At 35.4% G+C, this 11,292-nt stretch overlaps 1 protein-coding gene across 1 annotated transcript; it reads left to right on the plus strand.

Moving 5' to 3' along the window:
- The first annotated feature begins 318 nt into the window (after nt 1–318).
- Nucleotides 319–10,734, plus strand: LOC114535883 (patched domain-containing protein 3-like). The gene is made up of 24 exons (XM_028557211.1): nt 319–1,325; nt 1,783–1,992; nt 3,452–3,698; nt 3,791–3,873; nt 4,213–4,332; nt 4,464–4,605; nt 4,751–4,836; nt 5,148–5,268; nt 5,499–5,622; nt 5,713–5,825; nt 5,915–5,977; nt 6,152–6,194; nt 6,399–6,454; nt 6,573–6,625; nt 6,736–6,877; nt 7,023–7,160; nt 7,371–7,410; nt 7,924–8,082; nt 8,369–8,487; nt 8,828–8,980; nt 9,179–9,304; nt 9,416–9,560; nt 9,807–9,928; nt 10,009–10,734. The coding sequence occupies exons 2-24, from the start codon at nt 1,889–1,891 to the stop codon at nt 10,366–10,368; spliced, it is 2,859 nt and encodes a 952-aa protein (XP_028413012.1). The 5' UTR covers nt 319–1,325; nt 1,783–1,888; the 3' UTR covers nt 10,369–10,734.
- Nucleotides 10,735–11,292: the final 558 nt, after the last annotated feature.

The raw sequence follows: 11,292 nt of genomic DNA on the forward strand, positions 1-11,292 counted from the left end.
TCAAAATCAGTATCTAGATCCACCCCTGACTTGATGGGAACAAACCATAGAAATAATAGACAAATAATGTCGACTACTATTTCTATGGACAAACTTTTTAAAATAGAAACGCGCGTGCGTTATCTTTGAATGACGCGTGCAGAGTCAGTTGTGATTGTGCAGGTACCAAAGAGTGATTGGAATTAATTATAGACTTTATTTTATAGACGTAGACATTGAGGGAGTGAATCTTTGTTGTACTTATTTCCAACAGTGGTTCCTGTCGCCTCGAACTTTTTCATTGATCAATAATCAGGTATGTTTGGTGTCAATAGTCTGTGAGAACTACGCTGCCTGAGTATATAATATTATAGATGGTTATAAGATTCATTTAACCTAAGGAGTGTGGTCCTTCATACAGGACAAAGTCTAATGTCTAATGCAAACGACTTTCAAAACTTGTGTCAAACTTGTTGCGACACATTTCATCATTTACCGGAAAACAACAGGTAGAATGTTAAGGCAGTCACAAAGCGGAATCCAAGTGCTGACTCATTATACACAATCACACAACAATAAAATAACTATACAATATCGTCCGAAAATAAAGAACTTTCAGTTGAAATTAAGATGTTGCTAGCCAGTTGGTTTTAACATAAAGATATTCTCTCTTAGTCTTATTATAAACAGTTCCGTTGCTATTCGTGATACTAGTTAGGAGAATCCGATCATTGCATGTCATTTTAAGGAAGGCATTTTGTGTGTCAGTGTCCACCTTATTACCTTGATCACCTTCATTCACAAGAATGACAGGATGAGTTTAATTTCTAAACTAAACTGACGACTTACATGCAAGCAACTTATTAAAATCCAAAGCCGGCAGTGAGGTAGGGAATAAACGAACCGGGCCGGCTACACTATACTGAAAGTTCGATATCACAAAGAATTAAAAGGAATAATGAATCTTACAATGATTGTATTCTTCAGCTTTGCTTGGCTTGACTTTATGTTATAGTTATATCTCAATGCAACACTGCCAACAGTTGCAGATATTTTTCACTCTAAGCTAGTCGCTGGATCAAGACTAATGGAAAAGTCTTATTCTTTTGATTCTAAAAGCATGTATGTGTAAATTATTGGTACCATTTTAACATTTTAATACATCATTTTCTCTGCCGCATCGTGCATTGTGCTTTAATACACCCCCGCCAAAGTCCACCCGCTGAAAACCTCAACTTGTAGTTGCGTGTAATATATTCATACACACGTAACATCTAAAACATTGTTTTGACTACCCGGGTCGATAAAAATCTCTCCATCAGTATACGAAGATATCCGCTGCTTTGGTAAGTTTGGCAAGTAAGATGAATTTTTCTACATTTCGACTGAATATATTCATTTTAGTATATCACTATACATTGGTTTGTGTCTTGTGAACTTCAGTCCTAATAAGTAATGTCTTGCTATTGAAATACGACTGAGATATTGCAGTTTTAATATCAGTTCGTTGAGTAGATTGGAATATGACTTTCTCAGGTTTCTGTAAACAAAATTTATATCACAACATTATTAGCGATATTGTTAATAATAACATATAACACTTCACGTCACTATCGAAGTATATATTTTAAAAAATCGTGGAACTGAAGTGGGCATAAGCGACCGTAGCGGACGTACTGTCATTGCAAATTTCTTTCTCATTTAATTTTGTGAATATATTATTACTGCTATAAATATGAATAGTGCCATAAAAATTTCAATAACAATAACTTAGCTGCATCCTCTCGATATATTTTCTTTTAGTGATGCCATCACGGCACACTTGACGTTTATACTCAATACTGTTATATTGAAAATATTTAAAATAAACGGAACCTGAAGAGTAAAGTAAAGGCAAAGACCTGGAATTATGTCATCAAACGCGGAATGCAAAACCCAAGAAGCAAACGAGAAAGGAATATTACAAAAGATTAGTCGCATCATTACCGGTACTTTGGAGAACATTTTCTACAGGCAAGTTATATGTTTTTCGATCGCTATGTTATAAGTATTGTATACGTGAATATTATGACATGGAGTATTGCGTATTGGTCAAATTGGTCATCGTATTTTGTGACTTCTGTCGCCAGAGAAATTTTCCCCATCATGTTTCCAATATTCCTATAATTATTTGCTTTCTTATGTGCCAAGCCAGGCCATGGTTGTGATTGATTAATGTCAATAAGTCAATTCTCATGCCCCATCCATTCTACTTTTGTAAAACATTTAATTTCACTCTTTTTTTGTCCGGCAATGCCATCTTGGTATTGGCATTAATTGGCAGAAGTGTCTTCTAAAAATGCAGATTAATTAGGTATATACATGTAGTTTAGACTTGCAGATCACTGATTGCCAGTCGCCACGATCTATGTAACGTTGGTAAATGGTAATTAATTGTAACGTTTTATATTGGATATTGGCCTTTCAGTAAAATATCTATCAAAGGCAATCGAGTCGCAATTTGTTAAAACAAGTGAGGCTCTTGAACTTCTTCATTGACGGAAGAATATAGTGACTGAGAACTAGTGAAAAATTATTTGAATTCCTGAAGAATATCGCAAGGAAAGATAATGTTAAGTCAATTGAAAAGTTTTAATTTGTGAGAGTCTTGCATTTTAATATCGTGATATTCACCATGCAGCTGTGATCAAGTTTCTGGCCACGCGTTAGTAAGACAAGATCGTAATAGCAAGCGTGGTGGTGGAACAGCGATTTTTGAAATAGCGAATCATTTTTAACTCTTTCAATTTGATTTTATTGATAGGAAAACATGTTATAGAAACATAGCTACGTAATACGTATACATGCATGGTCCAACATCTGGTACTTTAGAAACCTGTTTTGAATACACATTTTAAAACTACATCATAATTTATATCATCTCAACTAAGGTCTGGACCACTTGTAATGGACCACTAACTACCAACAATTGACATCATACGATGAATTATCATAATGAAGACGACATTGGCTTTAAGATCGGAAGATCTAAAGAATAAATTGAATTTTTCACAATTTAATGAACAATAGTTACAATATAGCTCCCAAACATTAATTTCTATTACAACAATCAACAGTAACTAGCTGTCACTCATAGAAATTGTTGATTTGTTTATGCATTTTAAAGTTATTAACGATTTCAGTTTCTGTCCCCATATTGCATTGCGTGCCATCGCCAGGGGAGGGGGGTAGGCGCGTCTCCTAACGTTATATTCAATACTGTTAAGATTATCTTAAATTCGCTGAGAAAATGTTATGCTTTAGGCATTACGTCAGAAAGCTTTTCCCTCCGGCACTGAAGTCGTGGTTTGAAGCAAAAATGGTTTCGCCCCCACATAGTTTTGGATTTTCCAGCCATATACTTCACATAAAGAATAGTGAATTTCTACTTCTAAACGCCATTTCTTCTCTTCCTCAATTTTCAATAATCTAGGCTTGGTAGAACTGTAGGTGGGAGTCCATGGATCACCATTCTGGTATCACTGCTTCTTTGTGGTGCCTGTATGGCGGGATTTCTGAGGTTTGAACAAGAAAGTCGTGGAGAGAAGCTCTGGGTCCCTCAGGATTCCAAAGCTCAGGATGATAAAGAATGGGTTGAAAAAATGTTCCCGGAGGAATCAGGTCAAGTGAATTTTATCCTTGAAAAATCAAATGTTTTAAAAGCCGAAGTGATACAACAGGTAGGATGATTGAATTCTAATGTTAAACCACTTCGTAACTTGCTTATCAACCGCACGCAATCAGTTGAAATTTTGCTATTGTATATATATAGGTATTTAAAATTCATCAAGAGGTTATGAATATAACAATAACATTTGAGAACAAGTCTCTTGAGTGGAAAGACATCTGTTTCAGGTACGTTTAATTAAGGAACCTTATTACTTGTCATTCCATTATCCCGGCTGTTTACAAACGCCGATTTTCATTTACATTTACCTATATGCATGGTGTTCTGATCCAATTTCACCTTATTGTTATAATTGTTCTGGTAAAAGAAGTAAATTTTTGTATGAAAAGGTTTAGCTGTTCCAGACGGTGACGGTGACAAGGATATATCAGGAATTTATCTTTTGTACAAAAAGATTTCACTACAGCAATACCTTCTAGCCGAGTCTTGGTTCTCCAGTTAATATGTTAAAAAGTTCCTTCTTGTATCTGAAGCTCATTTAATTTAAAAACAATTTAATGTTTCAGAAAGGGAGATATATGTTCCCTTGCATCTATTCTGGAACTGTGGTCCTTTGATGAAAATACGATAAATTCGTTAAATGATGATAAAGTATTAGAAGACATTAATAACAGAGGTCCTTTAAGGTAATGATTTCGGGCAGTCATACCAGCTCATTCATGACTGAATAACTCATTCTATTATTTATGTCTGGAGGATGATATTTGCAAACTATAGTAATATAAAACTGTTCCACTGTTACCATTTTATTTTTCAGTCCATATTCTAAAAGCGCGTTCAACATAGCCAGACTTCTGGCAGATATTAGTTATAAGAATGGAAGTATACGTGGGGCGAAGTTTCTTAAAGCATCGTATTTCTATGAACGGCTTCCATCCTTGATAGACCCGACGGATAATGTAAGAGGATTATTAAAGTGTATTTAGCAAATGCTGAAAATAGTTTATTACATTTTGGAAATGTCCTGTATTATATGATGCTTGTTATGTGGGTCAAGAGCATGCAACAGAACTAAAACATCATTTACTTTATTTGGATACCAAGGTTGATCCCCGCGGAGGGAAATGGGAAGAAGCATTTGGAAAAATTGTGGAAAAGTACAGTGATTTACTGTATATGACAAGAACAAAGTGAGGTTTTAGAATATTAATTTCTGTCGAGTATTTTGAAGATGTTTATCACCAGAATCTTTTTAACTATATAATGCGGGTATAAGCCCTTCAGCCTCTTTTTATAAAAGCATTTTTTTCTTTCATGATGTCACCATTCCGAATTGCCGTCAGCTTTCTACGTTGTCACACATCATGATCGTTGAAAGATCAATCTTGACGTTGAGAGTGAATCTAAAAAAACGTTGCTAAACGGTCCTCATCATCCCTTTGGAATGGAGTGACCTACGTCAAATTCGTAGCATAATGTAAAACATTTATTATTTCTACAGATTCAGAGAAATCTCTTCTGACGCTATCGCTGGCGATGTTATTCTTCTCACAACGGGATATTTTATCATTCTGCTTTACGTCATTATTATTCTGGGTAAATTTACCAGATTGGAAATTAAGGTAAATTCTATTTTTGATGAAATATTGAATTTTAACCAAGTTCATTAATTCACCGAAGAAATAATTCATAACTATCATTACTATGCTATTTCTTCTCCATTCTTTCAATATTTTTATATCTTTTATACAATACAATCCCTTCATTCCACTCAGACCTCTGTTTCACTTGATTTATTTTGATATTTTGTATTCAATGTTAAAGAAATTAATTTTCCCTTTTTCTTGGTCAGGCCTGGGTAGCACTTGGTGGTATTATAAGTGTAGGATTATCAGTCGGTGTATCGATGGGTCTCTGCAGTGCTTTTGGATTTTTTTATGGACCTGCTCACACAACGCTGCCATTTCTTTTACTTGGTATGGATTATAGTCAATATATAAGAGCCAATAATATATCGTCGTTGATAATATTGCATCAATGAATTTATCTTTTATTGTTATATTAAGGTATTGGCGTGGATGATCTTTTCGTCATCGTTCAGTCTTGGTCCAATATGCCAGATAATATTCATAAAAGTGAAAGCGTTCAAGAGAGAATTGGTTTGGCGTTGAAACATGCGGTACGAGTCTTATATCGTTTTGTATTTCATTTTAATGTTATTACTTTCCTTCGGTAACTTGGTAATGTGATCATTATTTTTGTTGCCAGGGACCTTCCATAACAATAACGACGTTAACTGATTTATTGGCTTTTCTTGTTGGTGTAACAACGGTAAGAATGTTTTATACATAGATTTTGCTTGCAAAGTACTAAAGCTAGGGCGTAGAATGCTTTAACAGTTTTAAAGTGTGATATCTAATGCCGCAGAATGTTAATATTGATGTTCACATGCTATTATTTAACAAAAGCCAAACAATACAAAGTAGATTTTTTCTTGGCATTTAGATAATCCCTGGTCTTCGGTCTTTTTGCTTCTATGCAGCTGTAGGTGAGATTCCAATCTTGCTGGTTTATATTTAGGCCAAGAGGATGTAGTACCACTCATCACTTTAGTCTTCAGCATCATCTCTCCCACCCAGACTCTTCTTCGGTGCCATTTGTGGATGAACCTTCATGATATAATATACAGTTTAATAGATAATACTAAGTGTTGTATCACACTGATCTTAAAACAGTCATTTTCATCTTTTAGGAATTCTTTGTGATTATTATTTTGCAAACAACATTTTTCGTAGCCTGGCTGTCAATTGATGCCAGAAGGTATACATAATATATTTAGCACAGTGGTGAAGCTACTTTTTATTACGCCAGTTTCGCCTATCCGTTCTTTGATTAAATTTATTTTTGCGAACACATCTACCTGTAGAAGCAAATTTCCAAATGCTGCTTCCGTGCTTCGCCCATGCGAGCAAAGAAGACGTGATGGAAACGGCAGTCTTACTTAATGCGTCACATATATATTGGACGGTTGCAATTGACAAGTTTATTGATATATTCTCTCTTTCTCTAATTCTCATCTTATCATGCAGAGCTGACAAGCATCGTGATGGTTGCTGTTGTTGCTGCATTCTTCCTCAAGATTATAAACCAAATGAATGTGGGGAGAAGAGTTATTTGCAAATATTCTATGAAAAAGTAATTGGTTCCGGCGTTGTGAAACTACCAGTAAAGGTATTTATCGAGCCAGCATTTTCATGCCACTGCTGCTTTCCCAATTTTATATATCAACAGGAGAAACTATATTTACAATTTGTGTTTTTTGTATCATTGTATGACGATCCTTCGCACTTTTAAATTCAGATCTGTTTATTTTCAGATATTTATTTTCCTCATTGTTATCGCCCTTCTCGGTGTAAATATTTACGGTACAACAGAATTAAAGCAACAGTTTGAACCAAAATGGTTTCTTCCTCCCGGTACTATTGTCAGGGATTACATGGACCTGAATGACGAGGTGATGAAATCCCACCACTCTTCAGTTTAACTCTTCGTCACTGTCGTGACATTTGCAGTAATTTCATTTTAAACGTCATGAAATGATAATCTTTTCCTTGTCTAACGAACTACCCTATGTACCGCCATTCACTACCTCTGCACGCACGTGTAATACTCGGAAGCACTTAATATGTTCAACTTCTAATGCTGGGTCGATTTCATCTTACAGAAATTTGTCCAAGGTGGATCACCCATCGCTTTTTATACAGGTCAGTAAATATTCACCAAACGACAGTGTGAGTGAAATATTTCTTTGTTTTATTGAAATATTGCTGTCGTTCGTCGAAACTTGATGAATCGTGGTAAATGAACATTTAAGCCTGATTCTCATATGTCACCGACGGTGGGCGATGGCTATTGTCAGTGATCACTGGAGAATAAAGTGCTCTCTTATTTATAATTTGAATAAATTTTCTTCGGGAGAATCAGGCTTTAGTATCCTGTGTCGACCTCTTTAGCAAATAAACCATGAAAAACTAATGTGAAAAAATAAAAAATACGAAGAGTGAATTCACAATATTAATGTATACCCGAAAATGAAGACTCCATATGCATGTTTCAACCTCAGGCATATAAACACATCACTGAAGAAAAGGCTAGCTAATTACGATTACTCCATAGTCGGTCCATGGACCATCATCTTAACGCATGTTGCTTTACTGAAGTCAATTTCGGCAATAAGGATATCGACGAGGTATAATAATTGTCTTGTCTTTTCAAAGGATCGATTAACTACTTCAAAGAACAAAAACAACTACACGAACTAAACCGAGAATTACAAAAGGAAACAACGTACTTGTCAGAGAATACTATCGACAGTTGGTATGAAAAATACATAGAATGGGCGAATAAAAGTGTACCAGATTCTGTGTACAATACAAGTAAGTATATACACTACTTGAATATACATGTTCTGTACACTACCGTTTCATTAGGATTTCATTTATAGCCATGCAATGCATTTGTAAATGTCAAATAAGTGATATTAAAACAAATGTATGCACCCTTATCCTTCCCTTATCCCCAACTAAACTTTTATTTACGGTCCTGGTCATGTTTTGCCGATCTTCTAGAGAATTTCTCCCTGAGATTCTTGCACTCATGCATGTGTATATGAAATACGTTTAAAAACAGATGAAACATTAACTTTTTTGATCTATCCTATAGGCCGAACTATCAAGACTGAGTCTCAATTTTATACCGAGTTGAAAAGTTTTCTAAATAGTTCAAATGGAAAACGATTCACCAACGACATCGTATGGAATAAACAAAAGACTGAAATTGTGGTAGGTCAGCGTCTAGAAAACGTGTTTTTTGCTTTAAGCATCAATCTTTCTCGACTGAAAACACTATTGCAAAGGACTTGCATAAGTTCCTTACTTATTTAGCCAAGGTCTCTAAACGATTAGGAACCTTAAGATGCACCAAACCTACGACTCGGACGTGACATGAAATCAGCTGGTAGTTTTGAGAATCAAGTTTTAATTAGTTTTACATACATGTATGTAGCAGCTCCGACCATAGACTAATCATTACAGCGTATAGCTCCACTGGCAGCTGTCTTCAGAACATCACACCTCGCGCCGGGCCTGGCTCCATTTGCTGATTTTTTATTCTATTTTTTAGGCAACTCGGATTCGGGCGTTTTTGAAGATCTTGACGGAAACTCAGGATCATGTTAAGGCGATGGATAAACTCAGGAATATCATAGAAAATATTGGCTTTAGTTCAGATCCAATTGTTTACAACAGACTAATACTGTTTGCTGAAGGCCACAAGGTAAGGTCATAGTATTAGTAAGAACTATACATAATTATTCATTCAACATAGCATTCAATGTTTCAATATATATGACACAAAAAAAATGTTAGTGTTCAAATATTCATATAGATATTCATTTGATGTTTCAGATTATTAGATCAAACTTAACAAGCTTGTTTTTTAACTTTATTAAAGAATGCAACTCCGCAATTATAGGTTATATCTCAGGAACTTTTCAGAAATATTCTACTCGCCATGGCAGTCGTATTTCTTGTAACTTTGGTAATCATTGCAAGTCCAGTGATGTCAGTTCTGGTTTTCCTTTGTGTTGTATTTACTGTGGTAAGCATCTGCGCTTATACTTGTTTAACTATTTCTGAATAGAAGTACATTTCAAGGTGTAAAATTCGATAGAGCCTTAGTTTTACGACGCAAAGAACTTTGTAATTTTAGGTTGACGTAACTGGACTCATGTACTTTTGGGGTTTGACCATTGATACAGTTTCAACTGTAGTAATAATTATCGCTATTGGTTTATCAGTGGACTATGCATCTCATGTTGGACACACATTCTTGGTGAAATCTGGAAATAGAAAAGGTTGAACACCTAAAATACTATCTTTGATTATTAAATCCCTTCATTAACGTTCCCATGCATTAAATGAGGCCGTTTTATTGCCTGTTATTCGGATCATCTTCTGATCTTCATTCTGACATTCTCGTAAAGCGACACGCCTTGAAAATTAGGCATTTTGCATTTGCAATGAAAAAATAAATGTACATTGTTCGCGAGAGAATATTTTGTTTTTATTAAATTCATTTATTTAAATTCAACATCCTGTAGAGAGAACAATAAAGATGTACCGGGATATTGGTCCAGCGGTCTGGAATGGTGGTTTTAGTACCTTCCTAGCAATTGTACCATTAGCTACATCTCAGTCACACGTATTTACCACATTCTTTAGGGTAAGGACATAACGTAAAGTTTTTGTGCATCTGACACTAAATTGCCACGATTTCTACAAACGACTTCACTTTTCTTTTAGATTCTTTTTGGTGTTGTCGTATTTGGTGTGTTTCATGGCCTGTTTTTCTTACCAGCGATATTATCAATGATTGGTCCAGCTCCGTACGAGTCTGCTAAGAAGATGGAAAGTACTTCCAAAGAGGCAGATTTTGGGAGAAAAGAAAGAAATGATACTGAAAATGTCGCCTCTCACTCAAACGAGGCAATAGAAACTGGTACAGAAGTTTATCCAGTAAAAAATGGAGGTCCATTTATCCTCAACAATATGCAGCAAACAAATAATGAAACCCTCGCAGCAGCAAACGCTGGCGTTGACGCTGAGGGTGCGAAAGACACCAAATCTAACGGGGGAATTTCTGTGGTGGAGATGCATTTATAGCACATTCTGGTACGTTTTTACTGGATTAAGTAATGAAGTTGACATGAAAATTGCAACTATAGCATGTTCCTGTAGGTTTTAGTCTTTTAGACACGATATTAGATACATGAAAGATATATATATATATTTCTGACATGATATTTATGCACGATCGAGGGTGGTACGCGGGATGTGTTCTTGCAACATACCGTACATTTATATGGTCATTGTAGAGTTATGTATGGAATCTTTTTGTGCAGTTCGTTTCTGACTTCTTTGATTTTTTGTAGAGCTGCATTGTGTACATTATTTCAAACTTTTAATTTTTAATCCAGTGTTTTAGTTTGTGTGCTTCTATTCTGAACCGCTGTTTGTTTTAAAACTTCAGAAAATATAACTTCTATCGTCTTAAATATATTTATGAAAAAAGCATGTTCAATTTTGTAAACAAGCAATTAAAAAATAAATGTAAAGATTTGCTTTAACCAAGGGCTTTTGAACAACCGGAACCCGGGTGTGGCAGGAATAATCTGGGTTCAAGGATGATCCGGTGAACTGGGATGATCTAGAATGTCAAGACCATACTGAGGTCAAGACAATCGAAGCATTTTTGGCCTGCAGGTAAAAGACCCTGGATACGAGGTTGGCATGGCAGTACCACTGTACCAGTGGCCTGATGGATCCAGAGAAAGGCAGGATAAATTACTACGTACAATTGTACCGTTCTGACTTATAATCACATTTGCTAAGCAAAAACGGTGTTATTTAGGTATTTTAAATTTAAATCTTTTCATTCGAAAAGATATGGACTTTGCATAATCTTATCAATTTCCCCTGCCGTTTCAAACCAGAATTCGCTAGCAAGTACACGAAAGAGATCTCTCCAACAGATTTTAGCGACGACATCCTTAAAGGCCTTAATGTTTAAGTTCTCTAGATTGTGTA

This window comes from Dendronephthya gigantea, unplaced genomic scaffold, assembly GCF_004324835.1.
Source record: "Dendronephthya gigantea isolate DGI-Jeju-01 unplaced genomic scaffold, DenGig_1.0 000127F, whole genome shotgun sequence".
NCBI classification, from domain to species: domain Eukaryota; kingdom Metazoa; phylum Cnidaria; class Anthozoa; order Malacalcyonacea; family Nephtheidae; genus Dendronephthya; species Dendronephthya gigantea.